At 43.6% G+C, this 19,737-nt stretch overlaps 1 protein-coding gene across 3 annotated transcripts; it reads left to right on the top strand.

Annotated features, from left to right (window-relative positions):
* The first annotated feature begins 744 nt into the window (after window positions 1–744).
* TXNDC11 (thioredoxin domain containing 11) lies at window positions 745–19,374 on the top strand. 3 transcript variants are annotated; one of them, XM_090151288.1, is made up of 14 exons: window positions 745–933; window position 1,429; window positions 2,354–2,426; window positions 2,700–2,917; window positions 3,502–3,599; window positions 6,267–6,396; window positions 9,739–9,832; window positions 10,284–10,396; window positions 11,918–12,118; window positions 12,851–13,640; window positions 15,276–15,421; window positions 16,568–16,677; window positions 17,180–17,260; window positions 18,411–19,374. In XM_090151288.1, the coding sequence occupies exons 1-14, from the start codon at window positions 782–784 to the stop codon at window positions 19,033–19,035; spliced, it is 2,832 nt and encodes a 943-aa protein (XP_090007414.1). In that variant the 5' UTR covers window positions 745–781; the 3' UTR covers window positions 19,036–19,374. The 3 variants fall into 3 exon arrangements, with proteins under 3 accessions (XP_090007414.1, XP_031462712.2, XP_090007413.1); XM_031606852.2 differs by lacking the exons at window position 1,429; window positions 2,354–2,426 and having other exon boundaries at window positions 746–933; window positions 2,701–2,917; XM_090151287.1 differs by lacking the exons at window positions 745–933; window positions 2,354–2,426 and having other exon boundaries at window positions 1,300–2,138; window positions 2,701–2,917.
* Window positions 19,375–19,737: the final 363 nt, after the last annotated feature.

The raw sequence follows: 19,737 nt of genomic DNA, 5'->3' as shown, positions 1-19,737 counted from the left end.
TCACAGGAACGGCCGGGTGCCTGCAGGGCGCCAGGAGCGATGCTGTGCGGGCTGCAGGCACCGCAGCCCGGCCCCCCCCCACCGTCCTGTTTATCCTGAGCTCCTGTTTATTTCATTTGGCTTCTTGCAGATCCTACAGCAGCTTTTTTGTGCTGATTCAGTTCTTAGTTTAAGCAAGCTCCTTCCAGTCACTCACTAGAAATGGCTAAATTGTTTGCCTTTTTTTTCCCCCTTCTCCCTCCTCTCAGACACTTTCAGTCGCCCTTCTTGGCGTAAGTGATTAGAAGAGCTTTAAGAATGACTTCGGGAGCCTCGCTGGCTGCGTGCTGTGTCCGCGGTGGGGCCGAAGGCCGGCGGGGCGGGCGCTGCTCGGTGCCTGCGATCAACGCGCGGACCTCTCCGGGCGCTTGGCCGTGTGAAAAGCCTGCCCGCACCGCGCGCCTCTGCGTCGCTCTCCTGCTTCTCGCTCTCGCCGCTCGATGTAGGCGCTCTGTAAACGACTGGAGGTCGTTCTAGACGCCACCGGACGCGAATCCCTCCTTCGGCCCAGCGGCGCGAAGCTCTGACCGCCGCGCGGGGATCGCAGCGCGCAGCAGCCGAGCGCTCCTCCTCAGGGCCGCTCCCGGCTTCCCCTGCGCCTGCCGGGCTCGGCGCTGCGTGGCGGCGCTGGGTTGGCGGACGGCGGGCCCGCCCCGGGCGGCTGACGGGCGGGCGGCAGGGAGACGTGTGCGAGCGGGAGCGGCCCGGTGTCCCGCGGCCCTCCCCGCCGCGCCCAGCGGCGATGTCGTTATGCGGCGGCCCCGGGCCCGGCCCCGCGGCTGCTCCGCGGCTGCGGCCTCGCGCCGCCCGGATGGCGCGGCGACCCGAGCTGCTGTGCGGAGCCGCCATCGTGCTGGGCTGCGCCTTCCTCGTCGCCCTCAAAGTCACCTGCAGGTAACGGCGGGGGAGCGGCGGGACCGAGCCGCGGGGACCCGGGGCCGGCGGGCGGAACGGGGCGGCGCGGTCCGGAGCGGGGCGCCCTCCCGAGCGCGGCCCGGAGCGCTGCTCTAGCCGCTCTAGCCGCGCGCCCGCCCCGCTCTATGGCCGGGCGCCGCGAGGCCGCCGTCCCCGTGACGATCGCGGGGTGCGGAGCCGGCCGGGCCACGGAGCCGCGCGGGCGGGGCGGAGGAGACGGCGGTCCGAAGCCGCGGGCCTTCACCGGCCGTGCCGGGCAGCGGCTTCTTCCTCCCTTCCGAGCGGCGCTGCGCTGCCGAGGCGTCGGGCGCCGCCCGCGTTAGCCGAACGGACGGGCCGAGGGCAGCGACTGCCGCGGGGCTCTGCGGCCCGGGGCGGAGTCCGGCTGCCGCGGTGGAAGCTCGGCTGGAGGCGAGCTCCGTTCGCCGCGGGCCGCGCCGCTCTCGCACAGAACATCGGCGCGACGGGGCCGAGGGTTTCCCTGCCCGGCGCTCCGCTGAGGGCGGCTGTTGGCAGCGGCGGAGCGGCGAGCTGCTGCTGCTTTGTTACCCGGCGGCTCCGATCCCGGCTGTTGCGGCTGTTTCTCCTACGTGAGGGCGGCCGTGCGGTTTCTCAGTCGTTCCTCTCGCGGCATGTCTTCTGTTGACCCGTTTTCTTGCAGTTTAGAGCCAATCTCGTGTCCTGTTTTTCGGCCTTACTATTAGGCACCGTCTGTCTGTCTGTCTGCCCGCCCGCCCAACCCCGGCACCAGCCGCCCGCCCTCAGCCTGCCGCGGGATGGGCCGGCTGTGCTGGCAGGGCTGCCGGTGGGGGAGGCAGAAGTCTGTAACACACAGCGCTTTGGGCAGCCCGTGTGAGAGCACGTCCTTTTGTGGGTGCTGGAGTCAGTGAGTTGCGAAGATGAGGAGCCGGTCCGTATGTCAAATGCTCTGTGGTGATAACTGTTAGGTATGAATGATGAACTCCCACAACCTCCAGAAAGTGCTGGAAGTGCCGCGTTCTGGATCGTTGGAGTGCTGGTGTGACGGAAAGCAGTTTCCTGAGTACTCAGTCTGTGCTCTTGGTGCTGCTGGTCAAAGTCGTTTCTCTTAAGAGACTCAATCTGTTGCCATCCCGTCTTGGATAGTCTCCAAATCAAGACCCCGTTTCTTGGCACCTTCTGAAAGGAAACATGCCCTGGGCGAGGTTTGTGGTCCCAGCTCTGATCAGTGATGTTGGTAAAATGAACTGGTACGCATTCACCTGGTGGTAAATGTCACAGCAAAACAGTTAGCTTTTCATAGCAGAGTATAAAATAATAGAAGTGTGGAACACTTTACAGCAATAGATAAGGCACAATAATGGTCTCTGTTCATATAAGCATCACAAAGCTGTATGACCAGCGTCTCTTCTCTTATCAGGGTGTGTTACCTAAAGTACAGGTGTTAAAAGAGGATGAGGCCAGGGAAGGAATCCAAAGAAATCACTCTTCCTGCTAATTCTGTGCTCTGCAGCACCCAGCAAGAAGAGTGTGGGCTAACATACCCATGAAGGTCGTGCATGTTACGGCAGCGTGACTTTCTGAAACTTGTTTATAAGGGTGATCTTTAGATTTTCATGGTATTTCTTGAAACTAACTCTGATAATTTGTGTCAGTTCTTCCAGTTTTGTCACTGTATGACATTCACTAGCCCTAATGTAAGGCTTTGGGCATGCTTCTTTACTTACTGCATGGTCTCACTGAGCCCTCTTAATTTCCTTCCCACAGCCGAGCAAAAGATGTAACAATGCCAGCAAAGCTTCCAGTGAATTTTTTCTCCACAAGATCTCCTGTCGTCGATCTTTTTCGGGGACAGTTAGACTATGCAGATCACCTTCGTCAGGACTCAGAGATCGCGCTGTATTTCTTCTACGCGCCGTGGTGTGGCCAGTCGGTTGCAGTGAGAGAAGAAATAGAACACGTGGCCAGCAGATTGTCAGACCAGGTAACTAGACACGATAGGAGTCTTACATGTGATCTGATAGATCTTTAGTCTCCAAAGAGGGGCTAATTCCTGTCATCCCGTGGGAACTGGAAAGACCTGCATGTCTGTACCATACAGTAACTCAGCCAGTCATCTTTAATTTGATGTACACAGCACTAGAATGAATGGAGCAAAGCTGTGATGCCTGCTCATCTGTGTGTTATTTCTGCTCCAGGATGGGGAGCTCTGCAGATCCCATCTGGTAGACTGTTTCTGGATTTATTGCTGTGCCTTCAGGTAGAAACTACAGGGCTTTGCCTCCAGTCCCAGGATTTAGATTAGGAACCTTAAAAACCAGAAAGAAAAGTCACCATAAAATATTGCAGTGCAAAGAAATGATAACAAAAATATTTAAAACAAAAAAAGGGAGGATGGGGGAGGAAGGAAAGAAACTGATAGAATTAAGAGCAGCAGGTATGAAATACTGCTTTGAAAAGGTGCTGAAAATAACAGGTGGAATGCATTGGGGATGAAAAGCAAACTAGATAAAGAAAGTTACAGTAATGTACTTTGCTGTTAGCTGTGAAGTTTTATCTGCTTTGCAGGTGCTGTTTGTTGCTATTAATTGCTGGTGGAACCAGGGGAAATGTAGGAAGCAGAAGCATTTCTTTTATTTTCCTGTCATACACTTATACCACCGCAGGTAAGGCCTTCATATTGAGAGTCTGTTCTTCTTGTTGGCACTTTGCAAAGCAGAAGTATTGTATGTGAGTTGCTCCAGAAGTAATGCCTCCTACTTATTTCCACGGAAACTATGGCAGTTACAAAGAGCACAACAGTGCTGTTTGATAGAGTAAATTCTTGGCTACAAAAGTCTTTCAACATCTGCCTCTAACATCATCAGCCAACATAATAAAAGAAGGAAATATTATTTTTGGAGCAGCCTTCATAAAAAACGTTGTGTTTTCAAAGTTCCTTGTCTACAGTTAAAAGAAACAGCTGAAAAGGTGGGGATTCTGGGTGAAGCTCACAGTGGGTGCTCCTGGGCTACTGAGAAGGGCTGTACCTGTCTGTTAAATGTTGTGCTGCTCAAGTTTTCATCCTGAAGGAAAATTGGTGTTGCACGTGCATCTCCCGGAAGCTCTCTCTCCAATGAAATGTGAATTATTCAGATTTATGTTTTTATTTAGTTTCCTCTTTGCTCTGTAGATGGATTCTATTCACTGGTCCCAATTTTTGGCAGCAGTCATGTTTAGGAATGGAATTTAGACACACGTTGCAGTGGAGCTGTGCAGTGAAGACATTCTTCTGAATTTGAGTTGTACACTCCTTTCTTATGCCCTACATGTTTGAGTAACATTGTGTAGTGTTCTACAACCTCACTTTTGTTTTTTTAGTATTTTTATGTATGCGTTCTTTTTGTGTGGAGCAGAAAGTAATGCTTTTCCAGTACTGGGTACAGCAGAGCTAGATGCAGTGTAGTTTCTCAGTGTCATTTTTGCAGCTCTCCCATTACAGAGGCAGACTGTACTTAGTTTGGGGATTTGTGCTGAGGATGAACAATCCTAATCCTGTCAGCTGAACTTTGAATGGTACTGGAAGAATTCAAACTGTAATAAAAGCAAACAAAGTAAAAAACCCAACAAATACATTTGTGCAGAATCTTACTTGGACATGCATTAAGTTAGAATTACTTTATTTTGAAATAACAACACATTAGATGAGTACACTTGGGTATTGTCAATACCTGATTGCTGTATCTTCAAACAGAGTTGCAACAAAGTGAGATGTAGATTCATGTTGATAAACTTATGAAGCCCTCAGAAGGCAATAACACCCCTCATGCCTGAGATATTAAACTCCTGGGTGTTGTACAGTGCACGTGAGAGGAAGCAATATGAGTTGCTATTAAGGCAAAGACTTGTGATATACCAATGTATGATTATATATTAATCCAAGAATCTCTAGAAAACCATTCCAGAGCATTTGCACAGAGGTGTTTCAGTGCAAGCTTGAATTTTTTATTTTTTTATTTTTTTTTTAGCATGTATGTGCATAAGCTGTATTACAGAATGCATCATGTTAAATTCTTCAGTGGACTAGTGGGAATGGATTAATTCTTTGTTCTCTTGTTTTTTTATTTCATTTTAGACTGTGATGTCTTGTCCAACCTAAAGGTGGTAAATGAGATGTAGGATTTAAAAGAGCAGTGGCCAGCAGGGAGAGGGCGCCATTGTCATCCTCTGCTCTGTCCTGGTGATGCCCCACTTGGAGCACTGTGCCCAGGCCTGGGGCCTCAGAACAGGAGGGATGCAGAGCTGCTGGAGCGTGTTCAGAGGCGGGCACAGAGGTGCCAAGAGAGCTGGAGCACCCCTCCTGTGAGGAAAGGTTGGGGGAGCTGGGCTTGTTTAGCTTGGAGAAGGGAAGGCTGCGGGGAAACATCATTGTGGCCTTTCAGTACTTGGAGGGAGCGTATAAACAGGAGGGGACCAACACTTTTTACATGGTCTGATAGTGATAGAGCAAGGGGGAATGCCTTTAATCTAAAGCAGGAGAAATTTAGGTTAGATGTTAGGAGGAAACCCTTTACTCAGAGAACGGTGAGGCTGTGGCACAGGCTGCCCCATCCCTAGAGGCATTCAGGGCCAGGCTGGATGGGATCCTGGGCCGCCTGATCTGGTGTAGGGCAATCCTGCCTGCAGCGCTGGGTGATCTTCAAGGTTCCCTCCAACCTCAGCCATTCTGTGAACTCAGGGGGGTGAAGGAGGAGGTCTGGCAGCCGCAGCCATGCGGCCCCGCTCTGCTCTCGCACTGCATGCTGCTGGTTGTGGTGCTGCAGGGAGGAGCTGCAGGGGCACTCGGGCTGCCCAACAGCAGCATGGCGGGGTTGGTCCCGGCTTTACTGAATGGTACTTGGAAACATTCGTGTGAAGAACCCTTGCATCTTTTCAGTCTCAAGATTGAAAATGGAAAAGAAAGGGAAATCAGATCTTTATTTTGCGGTGTACTTACTTCACATAGATAAAGCAGAACTATGTGGATAGGAATATTAATTAATTCCTGGCTTTTACCAGCTTCGTTAATGGAACTCAGAAGTGCTCTCCAGATCTGTCCCCACCAACACATCACATCTGCACGCTGACGCCGTGCTGTCGCTGTCATTTCAGCTGGGGATGCTGTGCTGTACCTCAGGGATGCTGTTATGTCAATGTAACGCAGCTCTGCCAGCTGCAGGCACCACGGATGATGAGCACAGAGAGCAATCCCAAGAGCTGAGCTTGCTGTCTGTAGAACTCCACCTCTGCCACCTGCAGCAGGGACTCTACTGTGAATTTCAGTCTTAATGTTCTATTATTTTTTTTGGTACTAGTTTTGGACCAATTGAATACAAAGGCCCAATGAGTGCTGTTTATATTGAAAAGTTTGTTCGCCGGGTGATGACACCACTACTCTACATCTCGTCTCGATCAAAATTACTAGATTTCCTCTCAAATTATGAGGTACATGTCTCTCTTCTCTAGCTTTTCTGCCGTGGTTCAGAAAGAGTTTTGTTTCACAGTTAAATTTGATCTGCTCCCAAGTGCTCATTGCTCTCCAGAGTCTTGAAATCAGTGCCCTGTAAATATGCTTAAATCATAAATACATGAAATGACACATTCATAACTCTGGTTCCCTGTGCAGTGACTGTTATGATTTAATGATGCTGTTAATTTGCAGTACTTTAATAGAGGCAAGAATCACAGCTGTTACCTCATGGGGGGAAAAGGAAACACAAACCAGAAAGACAGAAGAAATTTTTTCCCCAAAATCTTGCAGCACCTGAGAAATATAAAATAATTGTTTTAATTTTAAAGGAATATTAAATCTTTCTACTAAGATAAATGCTAAGTAAAAGCAAATGTGAAATCCCTTGAAATAACTGTTGGCTCCTGACCTCTGTGTGCTGTTCTTCATGACCTGAACCCACCGGTGCGCTGCTGCTCTCTCATTTTCAGTCCTGTGTGCTCAGAGGTGCTGAGGTTGGGAGCAGTGCTGGTGGATTAATTACTTCCCAGTGGGCAGTGTGCATTGAAATCAGAACCATTTCTAATCCCTTTAAAACTGTCAGTTTCTGCAGCACATGATGGAAAATGCCCTTGTACTGCACTCCCAGTTCCTGGAGAGCAGCCCTGCACGTGTGGGCAGAACACACAGTGCTGTGCAGGGCTGCAGATCCAAGTGGCTCCTCTGTAGTTTAGCAGTGTGGGTGCTGCAGTGCAGGCAGCTCCTAGTGCAGGTGCTGGGCTGGGCTCCTCCATTCAGAGCTCTGCATTTGTTCAGATCCCCAGCATTGTAAGCGGGGGCTGAGAGGCAGGAGTGGGTTCTGTATCTATCTCTGGTGCAAATACTTTCTGCGATTCTGTTGTCCTTTTTCTGCTTCAGTTTTATTGCTCTATAACTTTATTGTTGTTCTGCTTGCCTCCTTGGAAAGCGGTGGTGCTTGGGCTCCAGATTTGGGTCTGGGAGGGCTTTGTGGCACCAGTGGGTGCATGCTCTGCAGTGCTGCTCGTCACCCACAGTTGAGACTGCGTTTTCTGACAGTAATGATTGGGATTTTTTATATATTCATGAAATGATAGTAGTGCAAAATTAAAATAGGATAAGAATTAAATGTATTTTTTGAGAGCGAAGGAAAGCATCCCATTTGGAAAAGAGAACTTAAAGTGTGTGGGAAAATCTTAGTGGCATCAGGAGAGCAATCTGCAGTTGTGCCGTAGCTACGAGGAGGTGGAAGTTGGTGCTGTGTGAGCTCCTCTTAGCAAATTGTGTTCCAAGATTAGGAACTTCCTGTCTATACTGAGATCTCCCTTATAAGAGTTGAATCTCTCTCCTGCTGAGCAGCCCCTGAGATGGTCCAGCTCCCAGAGCTGCTGAGATTCCATTAGGGTGCCCAGATAGCTGGCAGAAGAGCAGGACAGTTTGCACAGTGCTCAAGAAGGAATGCAGCACTTTGGCCATTTACTTGCCTCACGTACCTGCCCCGGTCACGAGGAGGGACTTTTAACTTGTCAGATGATCACAAAAAGGACATTGTTCAAACAGGTTACAGATCAGCCATGGAGCACAAGGTTCATACATAAAGTGTACTTTCTGCTAAACCCACCAGTTTTCCTATTATTGAAACCCCTAGCAGTCACTCCCGTAATGCCTTCTGCTTCAGTCAGCGCTCAGGAATCTGTGGCCACAACTAATGGGTAACAGCAGGCAGGGCCTCGTCTGCTCAGTGGCTTTGAAACGCTTGCTAGGTCTGCCCTTTGGCTTCTTGGCACTTCTGCTGTCACTTCTTGCTTTCAGTTGCTGTTTCGTGCCAGTGATGGTGTTTAGAAATGGTGCCAGAAAAGGGGAAGCCATGTGAGGAGCCATGTGTGTCTCCTTGTGGGTTTGCTTGGCTGGTTTGTTACTTTCTTAATTTGGTGTTAGGAAGGAAAAATGAAGAAAAGCAATGACTGTCTTTTTTTGTAACTGTTATCCTTCCTTGAAGAACAAATACTGTTACATTTCTGTATATTTTCACTTCTTCTTTATTTATATTGTTATTTTCTTTTTAACAACTGTTATTGGAGAAATCTGAGTAATTGCTATACCTCATTTTTATTGTTGGTAATTTCTTGGAGTAGTAATCCTTATGAGGAAGGCTCTTGTGGGTAGCATTCAGTGTCAGGCAGGGTAATTCCTGCCTGAACGAGCAGCTCACTGGTTGGAACGAGGAACCATTTTATAAGTGAAACGTTCTGAGATATTTTTACCAATATCAACAACAGGCAAATCATATATTCATCTTTTGAAACTATATTCTTCTTTTTTATATGCAAAGCTGAAATAATAAAAGCATCCTTTGAAATACCAAATGAAGGTATTTCGCTGGGGAGGTATTTGCCTCACCCAGGACGGTCGGTGAGTCTGGAATCCTTTGTCCCACAGTGATCCCTGTGCTCTCGTTTTGTGCATTCGGTGCATGCACCGGGATGGTGGAACTGGAAACAGCATAGAACAACCAAATTCCATCACTTTCTCTGTCCTGAAGGCCTGCTAAACCAATTGGAGTGGTGAATAAAAAAGCAGTGATTAATAATGATTTTTTAACATCAATTGTATTCTGCGAAATTCAAACTCAAAACGTAGGTGATGTTTTGGAGCAGCAGCCTGCAGGCTGTGCCCTGTGTGCCCCGCAGCTCCCAGCTGTGCTCGTGGCCTTGCCAGCAGCCCTGCCTATGGATGAGTCTTTTACATTTCACGTTGTCTGGTCGGCAAATGAAGATCTTTTCCTACTTGTTTTTGTACCTTTGTTCTTGTGCAGCTGGTCTCGCACTGAGCCCTAAGTGACACAACGAAAGAACTTGCAGTGACTGTAGCTTTAACATGGGGAGGTTGTCAGCTTATCAATTCCAGCATTGACTCAGAGGATGTGTGATGCACACACAGTTGCTGATTATGTGCAACATAGTAAATGATTAGAACGTAGGCTGAAAAATTATACCAGATATTCTCATTCTGAAGAAGTCTTACGACAATTATGATTTATATTATACAGTTGGAACTGACTGATAATTTCTAAGAAATATTAATTTTTAGTCAGCCCTAAAAGCCTCCTCGCATTTTATGTAGCTGTCAAATAACAGCTTTAGAACTGATTCCTGATCAGTCTTTTAATATTAATTCTTTTCTGACAGCATTAAGTGACTGTTCTTCAGCAAACATTGTTTTGTTGTCTTTTAAAGTGTTACATTTTAGTGTAGGCAAACAGCTTTCATCTCCCGTGCAGTTGCAAATCGCTCAGCTAACTGTAGTTCTTACTCTTTCAGCCTGGAGTTGTGGGATATTTTGAGTTCAACGCTTCACCGCAGCCTCCTGGTTATTTAACCTTCTTTACGTCAGCTTTACATTCATTAAAGAAAGGTAAAAGCTTCATCTTCAAAATTTAAGGGGTCTCTGAAGAATGTACGTGTATGGACTTCAGTAATTCTTTGCAATATTTTGTAATTTGAAAGTGGATCCCTTTTGAGTGTTTATTAAGGTTCATCTAATTATGAAACTACATCTTATTACTGTGCCAAGTTCGCTTACATGACAGGTTTATGGTATGTTTTGTGGTCAACCATCGTGGAATTCAAGTACAGGGCAGCTGCTCTCAGTGATACACAAACAGGCACTTTTCTCAAAATCCTTCAAGTGTGGCTGCAGTGCATCCGTAGCTGTAGCAGACAGCATTTGACCACACTGAATTCCAGAGTGTCTTCAGTTCCAGTGTTGTTGCATTTTAAAAATGAGATGTGTATTCTTCTAAGGCTCTCGGGAGAGGAGTTCAGTGTGTAGAATTCTATTTAAAATTGAACATTTGCCCTTTAAGATTACCTGGGAACAGTACGCTTCGGAGTGGTCACGGATAAACATGTTGCGGAGGAGATCTCGTTGGTGCATTCGGGCAGTGTGTATTTGCACAGACACGTCAACACATCTCTTGTGAGTATCATATTGGTGTTGTGGTGACTCTGAGACAACTGTGCTGCAGTGCAAACATCACGTGGACAAATATAGAATAAAGGAGTGTTCCACAAAGCAGTAGAATAAGGAGCATGTAAGAAGTATATTTTTGTATAGTAATATGCATTTTCTTTCTGCTAGTCATCAGCTGCTCTAAATGATTTAAACTTTAAGCAGTGTCTAGACCAGGTGGGTGATAGGGCCTCAGGAGAAGTATCAGACTCAGTTCCATGACTGGTTTTAGCAAGAGTCAAAGGTATACACTTTGCTTGTTGGCTTTTTCCCTTGCACTTGTAGGGAAATAAGTGCCAGAGCACAGCGATGTGAAGCTGCACTAGCACAGCTGAAATACATGCAGGCATAGCTCATCCGTCATGAGGGAAATCACATCATTTTCTTGACTGTCTGTAATATCTGTATTTATCTACGAATTATTTCAAAGACTTTAATACCTGGACTTTCAGCATAGGAAGGGATATATATACTTCAGCTCAGCTCTTGTCCTACTACTGTGAAATGTGTGACAGTGGGCTTTGTGTTCGCAGCGTATTTGGCATTCTGTATTAGATTGACTTAAGTTTTCAGAGGCCATTGGGTCTTAATAATTTGGGAAAGTCTTTTTAATAATATGGGAAATTGTTTGTCTCCTTCAAAATAAAACCCCAGAGGCCCAAACACCTTGTAAATGATCATACTGAGACTCTCTTCTGATTAAAAGATCTATTTATATTAATTTAATTGAAAATTTGTCTGAACTTTAAGCCTGTGGTTCATGGTTTTGGAATACTAAAACTGAAAATACTTTTGGAATTGTTACTGTGTATGGAGTCCTTATCTGTCCACACTGCTAACATGAGTGGAAGCTCTGAAGATAAGCATCCATGCAGTATTTTATTAACTGACATTAGAGAAATCATGACTTTTTTCTAAAAATTATTGGTAAATGCATGAGACTGCTGTTATCTTTGCAGCGATTCAGGATAAACTTATCTTAATTCATGAAAATGACCCTAGAAGCTGTAAGCCAGTTTTCAACAATTTTTCTGTACTTTCGGTAATGAAAAACAGTATAGCCATTTAAAATGCAGTCTGGTTATTGTGGTTTTAAAATACTGACTTAAGGTGAGTTAATATGTTAGTAGTGGAAAAAACTGCTCTAGTATGCTATAAATCAAAACACGTGATGATATCAACTTAGAGATGGCACTCTTTATAAAGCCTTGTATGACTGCAAACAGTAAAGATCATAGCGATGTGATGAAAGAAAAAGGAGCTTGCCTGGGAGAAGACTTGTTGCCTGGAAGACTGTAAATGTTGGTGTGATCTGATGAGAGGGGGAAGGAGGTATGAAGTTCTGAAGCTCTCTGAATAGTTTTGTTAAATTAAAAATGTGTTTTAGGCATTACTGTAACAAAACACACTATAGTTGGGAACTGTGTTCAATAGTAAGCAGTATGTTTTAGTAAATGAGAACAAACAATTATTGTTTCCCTTCTCGAGGTCTATCCAAATGACATCATGAACTATACAGCTGAGAATGTGTGCAAGTGGGCTCTAGAAAATCGAGAGCTGCTCATCCGCTGGCTGAGACCACATGGTGGAAAAAGCCTTCTTCTGAACAACGAGCTGAAGAAAGGGCCAGCACTTCTCGTGTTTATACCTTACAATCCCTTGGCAGAAATTCAGCCTCTTTTAGACGAAGTAAGTGAAATAACTTCATTTTATAGGTGAGATGGAAGGGAAGTCTGCTCCTTTCTTTTCCCTTACTTATCTGTTCTTTACATGTGCCTTTTTGCTGCACGTTTCCCCTTCAGTATGAAAAATGAATTGGTGACTCAGTATAGGAATGGGAGCACTGAAGGAGCAGCAGGCTTCCCCCAGAGTGAGTCCCATCAGTGTGTGCAGAATACACTGAAGGGTTACAGCTGTGTGCCATGGCTGGAGGGCACTGGCATCACTTCTGCACTGTTAGCCGTGCTCACAGAATTTGTGTGCTGTGTGGAGCAGGAAGAACGTCTGTTCTCTTTTCACTTGGGAATGCTTTTATTTATTTTCTCCTCATACTGGAAAACAAAGGAAATTCAGGAGCCAGTACTGGTTAGTGCATCTCGTAGTGGGATTCAACCATATGATATAGTGTTACTGAACTGTGATAAATAGGGTACAGAGAGGACCTTGAGATCAATGTAATGGAATGAAAGTGATTTAAACAGCACTTTTGTAGTTCTGTGCATTTAATTCCTGTAGACTGAGATGCTGAGCTTTGTTACAAAGTCAGAGCTTCCTGTAATTCTTTCCTAAAGATATAGAAGAGTGGTAAACTTTGTAAAGCTCCATCAAATGTTGCAGAGGTTGTTAAACCTGCAACAGATAACTGCTTCTGAGTGAACTATGTGCAGTTAATCTCACTTTGCTTTTCTCTTTTCCTTGTAGATTACCAAAGTGGCCTTGGAATACCACAGCTGTAACAAAAGCCAGGGAGCTGAACCGGAGCTTCAGCACTTAGGGAACAGTGATTCACCAGCTTCTGATTCCTCTGATCCAGATGCACATATGAAATTGGCAGAAACGTTTTTGATAACCAAGTACCCATGCTGTAACACAGTGGTGCTTCCGCAGTGGCACTCAATATCCAGAACTCACAATGTGTGTGAGCTTTGCATTAATCAGACACTTGGTGTCAAACCAGACAAAGTCAGTGTGCCACATTGTAACTTCTTTGAGATAGAAACAGCTTTGGACTCTTTCTACCTCCAGGAACACACCTTTTTTCAAGTTGTTTCGAGTAGCATTGAATGCAGCAATTTCCTAAGTTTCTATAGTCCCTTTAGCTATTACACTGCATGTTGCAGAACGGTCGATAGACATTTTTTAAGTTTCATTAGTTCTGAGAAGACCATCTTTCAGACCCCTAAAGTTGCATTTTCTTCCCATGGGAAGAAAGATAATGCTGACATCCAGAATTCTATTCCTCATATTGAGGATAGGAACTGCTTTATTCCTGACCTTCACATTAGTGGCACTAACATTACCGGTCTGAGCTGCAGGACCAACAAAACCTTGAATCTCTATCTGCTGGATTCAAATCTTTTTTGGATATATGCAGAGAGACTAGGAGCATCAAGATCGACTCATCTTAAGGAATTTGCTGCCATTGTTGACCTGAAGGAAGAGCTGCACTATGTCCTTGATCAGAATCAGTCGCTTACAGGATCTACCCTGGGTATGCTATCTGCTGTAGAAGTGCTTTAAATAAGAAAAACAGGTTTGCAAGTAAACTTATGAATGGAAAACTTCACACTGTTCTGAAAAGTGAGACTGTAGTCACCACTGTCAGCCTCAATTTATTCTATTTAATGTATTTAGTGGCTAACCAACTAGTAGAATATTTTTCTAAATGGTGTAAGAACGAAAATGCACACAACAAAATGATTTGCTTTAAGTGAAGTGAACAGTGGAGTGTGTAAATGGTGACTCTATGATAACATTGAAGGAAGTGATAAAAACTGATTTGCATGTGGAAAAAAATGTTACACTGAACCTCTAACAAATGTGATAGTATAAAACACATCTGTGTATTAATGGTAGTGCTGGTGTTCAGCTGTTCCACGTACTAAAAGCTGCCAGCATTCCATGAGATACTGCTCCCTTACCAGTGCAGACCAGCCCTTCCTTTGTCCTCTGATCTAGAAATTGTTCAACATTTTTTTTTGAAAGGTACGTGTGTTTTTTTCATATAGAACTTTGAATTGCTTCTGTTCTGATCTGTTAATACTAAATTCCCTGCTGAATCGGAGGAGGGAAGAAAAAAGCCAATTGTCTTCAGGGAGAGATGACCACAATCACTGCTCTGGCTTAATGCAGTTCCTGGAGCAGGCTGTGTGCTGCCTGCTGGTGTGCATTTGCTTGCCCTGACAGTATGCTGAGTCAGCTGGGGAAAATGCAGGGTTTTTTAATGTTAGCAGTGTCTGCAGATATGGAAGTAAATTCTAGTGAACATAGTATCAAAGTAAATTGTTCCAGAAGGTTTGATCAGTGTAGGTGATACATCATTATCTTGTATTTGCAGTTTGCCATAGATGTTTAAGTTGCACAAGTAAGTAGGCACAACTGCAGAGCAAAGAGCTGTGTTGCAGTTCCAGTTCCCACCTGCCCTCTATCTCCTCTGCATCTCCCTGCCCCACAGAACACTCTGGAAAGAAAAAGTGATGCTAAAAACAAAGACTAGTGACCACACATGGATGTTCAGGGGGTAATTAAGATATGGGTGAGAAAATAAGAAGTTTTCTTCCTGTTTGTGCTTTCTGTCTTAAAATATTTTCTATTCATAGGATTTCCTAAGTGGGATGAGGGTTGCTGTGCTGAGCAGCACTCACTACATCTCCCATCTGACTTGCTTGAGCTTCCAGAAATGTTTTTTTCTACATATATTGTCAGAGTCACTGTGATTTTCTTTCTGTATTATTTATTTTATTGTATTCCTATAATTGGCCTATCTTCTGATATTTTAAATTAAGGGAACAGGTTTGTGTTTAATACCTTTAACAGACTTCAGTTTTTACAGATGGTTCATAAACATACAGGAGTAAGCAAAGTATTTTTAATTACTCCTTCCTATTCAGTTATTACTTAATAATACATAAATACTCAAAACGTGGAGATATTGAAGGAAAGTAACCATATTTTTATCTGCTGTGAGAACATATGAAATGAAGTACTGCTCTTGGTGTGTCAGAGATAGACTTGCTGATCTGGTGTTTTCTGCCTGTGTATGACATCGGTTTTAGTTTCATCTGGGAATGGCAAAATACAGCCTGCCAAAATCCAGACATAAGTTTATGTATCATTTTCATTTCAGAGAACTTCATAAAGAATTTCAGCATTCTCTACAGTCCTTTGAAGAGGCATCTTGTGGATGGCACCTCAGTCCGTGTCCCTGCAGAGCGCGTCGTGGCTGAAGTGACCACCAGCACCTTCCATCACGTTGTGTTTTCAAGTGAAAAGGTACTCCTTCCTGTAGGAAAAAGCTCCTGCAAGTCATTGCTCACCTTCTGAGGAAGGGCTCTCATTCTCTTTTTAGCCACGTGCATTGTGCAAGTAGTGTTTATTCAGAGCACCAGAATATTTGTTTCTTAAAAAAAGGAAAGAAAGCAATCAAGTTTAGTGTAACTTTAAGTGAATCTGCAAAGTGCCTTTTTCCTGGTAAAAGAATGAAAAAGTCAGTGCTGTGGATTCCTGAATAGCAGCTTTCTACCATTGTTCAAAGTTCCATTCCTTTTACTTTGCCTGTGCATTTGGGATGGAAAGAAAAGAAGGGCTTGACTCGGCCTGCAATCTGCAGCCCCATTTCCCTCCTTCCTCTGCAGCAGCAGCAGCACGTGCTGCACATGTGGAGTTTGGGGTAATACTGAAGGTGTTGTGATGTCTGCCTTTCATAACTTGAAGGACATAAGTACCTTTCATTTTCTATGTATTAATTGTTGTTTTTAAACTTAAAAAAAAAAAAAGCACTTGCAAAGCTAACAGAAGAAAGAGTTTTAAACCAAAGATAGGCTTTGAAAGCACGCACACAAAAATCTCAAAGGCACAAGCTTTCTATTTGCATGCCATGAAATTGTTTTATGTAAGAGGTCATCTTGAAGAGCAGTTAAATCACTTTTTATTCTTTTTAAGAAGACACTTGGAATTAGTGTCTGTTGGCTGTGAGGGCTGCAGCAGGTGGGTACATGCGCAGTGCTTGGCTTCAGCATCCCAGCTGCCCTTTGCTAGCCAAAGGCCCAAAGCAGGCAGGCAGACATCTTCCCCAGCACCACCTCCTGAGGTGTACAGTCACTGTTAGACATGCAGGAATTCAAGGCTGCAGAAGAATCCTGAGAAGTATAGGAAAGCTTGATGCATTTTTATTTAGTGAGAACTGAATAATTCTCTTTGTTTTCTCTTTATGGAAAGGAGATTCCCCAAGAATGTCTGTGTTAACCTGGGAGACAGAAGGATTCAGTAAAGAGCTTGTAATAAAGCGTGTCAATGTTAGCATGTAGTTTATTTTCATATGTTAAGAGTGCTAAATAATTGAGATTTTTGTGAAGACTAGTCCTTCTTTAGTGCAGATCAATTACAGTAGGTAATAAGACTCTTCATTTCATTTTCCAGAATGTCTTGCTGCTCTATTATGCACAGTGGTGTGGATTCTGTGCTTCTCTTAATCATATCTTTATTCAGCTTGCTCGGCTTTTGCCTCCAGATCATTTCACTGTGGCAAGGTAAAAAAAAGATTCTAATTTAATCTCTCTAGAATAATGCAAGTTCATAATTGGCATAGAGAATAATTACTTTCTTTCTCTCTACAGTCTTGCAGTAGTTGATGTGAATGTCATCTGTTTCATTTTTCTTTGAATCCGTTATCTTTCTTTCCTCTGCCTAAATTTGATTCTTTTCAATCTCACTGCAGCGTTTCTGCAGTTCAGTTAAAATGAATTTTCAAATTATTCTTGGAGCACACTGATTTTGGAAAGGGAACCAATACAGCAGATGGCAGCAGAAAAGCATTTTTAACTTTCTCTGATTATTTGAAGTGAAGAATTAAATCGTACAGTATTGTGTTTTGAGGAATTGAGATACATATGTTCGCATTTATATAACATTAATTAAACTCATGTTCCTTTCTATGTAGAGCTTTAGAGAAAAAAAACTCTTAAAGAATTTGCATTTTCCCTTTCTGTAATCCCTCAAATGACTTCTCATGTGTGTGTGTTTTCTTAACAGAATTGATATCACTCAAAATGATCTTCCTTGGGAATTTATGACAGATCGTCTCCCGACCATTTTATTTTTTCCTCAGCAGAGGTAGTACAAATCTTTCCCCTTTAGTGTTTTGTTTTTTACTTTCACTAAGCTATAATAACTCTGTGCTCCATGTCTCAGTATACTGACAGTGTGTCTCAAGTATGAAATGGCAAAAAAGGTCTTTGAATTATGTTAAAGCACTGGTAAAGCAGGTTTTGGAGCAGTAAAACCATTTGTGGTAGGTGAAGCTTCCTCTATACCTGTCTTCTGGTGTTACTATGTAGTCCCATGTTTTCACAGATGCTTATTTTGTCTTGGTCTGTTTTACAAACCATCTCTAGGCTAACTTCATAGTTTTTAGTGAGAGAGGGTTGGTAACATTCCGCAAGGTTTCTTAAGTAGTTTCACAGTGGAACTGTACCTGCAGATTTCTTTGCTGCTTTTCCTTTCTAGCGTGTTTTAGTTTTGCTACATGTAGGTAATAAATAAAACTAGGCTTTGACAGTAGATGTAGTAGCACTGGATTGTATGCTATTTTAGATGTAAAAGTGCTTTCTGTGGAGGTTTTCTGTACAGCTCCTTATGCATTTGCCATGGCACTGTTTTTGCAGGTTACCCAGCCTGCTCAGTTTTTTCTTCCTCACACACTGCTGCTGCTTTGGCTTGGTTGTCATTGCAAATAGTCTTCTAGCTTTTCTGGTGTATGCCGTGGTTTTGATTTAAAAATAAAAATAATAATTAAAAAAAAAAAAAGGGGGGATAATGACATAGTAAAACATTACTGTTGTATAATGAGCCAATTTTGGCTTAGTGTAGGCTATTTTTTCCAAAATGTCATGAATCATTAAGTTTGGATGTAAGCTGCTTGTCAACTGAGAAACTGCTGCTGCTAATTAGAGAATTAACTTGGCTGATCACCAGGACTGCAGGAGAAGAAAAAACACATTGCCTAGTCTGCCAAAAATAGCTTAATTTTGATGAACACAAACCTTATCTGGCCCAAGTTCTTGAATTATTGATTAAAGCATGTTATCTTTGTGGAATACAGGTTTATGAAATAGAAATACCCTGTGCTGTATCTTCATTATACAAGGTTAGGTTTCTTTTAACTGTGTAATTAGCCAAGATATCAAGTTTGAGTTGGGCAGCAGATGCTTAGTTATCACTGCTTCTGTACCTGTCTTAATGCTAACTTGGTTTGTCTTTTCAGGAAGGATCAAAGTGTGAAGTTCCCAGAAGACTTTCCAGTTAGCCTTCCTCATCTTCTTAGATTTATTTTACATCACTCGAGTCTTACTTCATCAGAGCCCTGCACCAAAGAATGCCTCCATAAAGAGACAGTTCTACAGCAAGGACACATCTCCCACTTGGAGAAAGAAATTCAGAAGTTAAGATCAGAAATCAGGGCCCTGCATCGAGCCCATGAATCCCTTGAGGCACAGCTTTCTGAAGCTAGAAGAGAAGAACATCGACTACAGCAGCAGAAGCACACACTGGAAAAGCAGCACAAGACTCTGCAGCTCCACAGCCAGCAGTTACAGGCAACATATGATCAGAAGAATCGGGAATTACTAGAAATGGCTGAAAAGCTTCAAGAACTGGCTGACGCATCAGAAAACCTCCTTAAGGAGAACACGTTACTGAGAATCCTGGTGGCATCAAGGGAAGGAAAGCTACAGAGCAAAGACGAATCTAAAGAAACCCTTCAATCAGGGCAAACAGTTGCTGATGACAGCAGTGTATTAGTTTCAACAGCTCTTACCACAGAGGAAAAAAGGATTGATCGTGTTGATACTGTAGCGACAGAACACAGTAATGAAAACAGGACAGAATGATTGCTTACACAAGTCATGATGCTGTACTGAGTAGGTATTTATGCAAATTTTATTGAAATCCATTGTAAATAAAGACTTCTTCCCCCACATGATCTAGAAAAAGAAAATCAAATGGAATATTTTTGTATACCTGAACAACTTATTAGCTACCCCATTCTAAAGTGAAGAGGAGGAGTATGGAAAACTTTCTGCACTTTACTATTGCACTAACTTGCAAACACCTATCCATTTAAAATTAAAAATGCTGATGTTTAGGAGCAGCAGCATAAAGCATCTCTAAGGACCAATTATTTTTACACCAGCTTTCTCTAGCAGCTGCTAGAAGAAAAGTTAGACATTTAATGCACACTTCTCCATAAATTTCTGAAATTTGCCCTTTTCACTGCATTGTTTGCAGAATTAAAATGAAATACTTCATCTCTGTAATCAGTGAACTTGAATGGACAAAATACTTTATTCAAGGACTTCAGCACTTTGTATCACTTTTGTATACCAGTTTCCTGACTGTCTTGAAATCTGCAAGAGCCATGTGTGAACTGTTATCTAGTGAAGCAAAACTAAAGAAAAATCTTACTGAATTTATACTTTTCTCCTTAATTTTTAGGATTTCTATAATACACACGTCTAGGTTTATGGGTCTGGCTGCAAGAAGCATGTGCCAGGGCAAGGACAGCTTTGTCAGCTGTATCCCGCTGTATTCTA

Source organism: Phasianus colchicus, chromosome 16, assembly GCF_987193195.1.
Source record: "Phasianus colchicus chromosome 16, bPhaCol1.hap1.1, whole genome shotgun sequence".
NCBI classification, from domain to species: Eukaryota; Metazoa; Chordata; class Aves; order Galliformes; family Phasianidae; genus Phasianus; species Phasianus colchicus.
The sequence above is the reverse complement of the archived record's forward strand: the minus strand, read 5'-3'. Positions and strand labels throughout refer to the sequence as shown.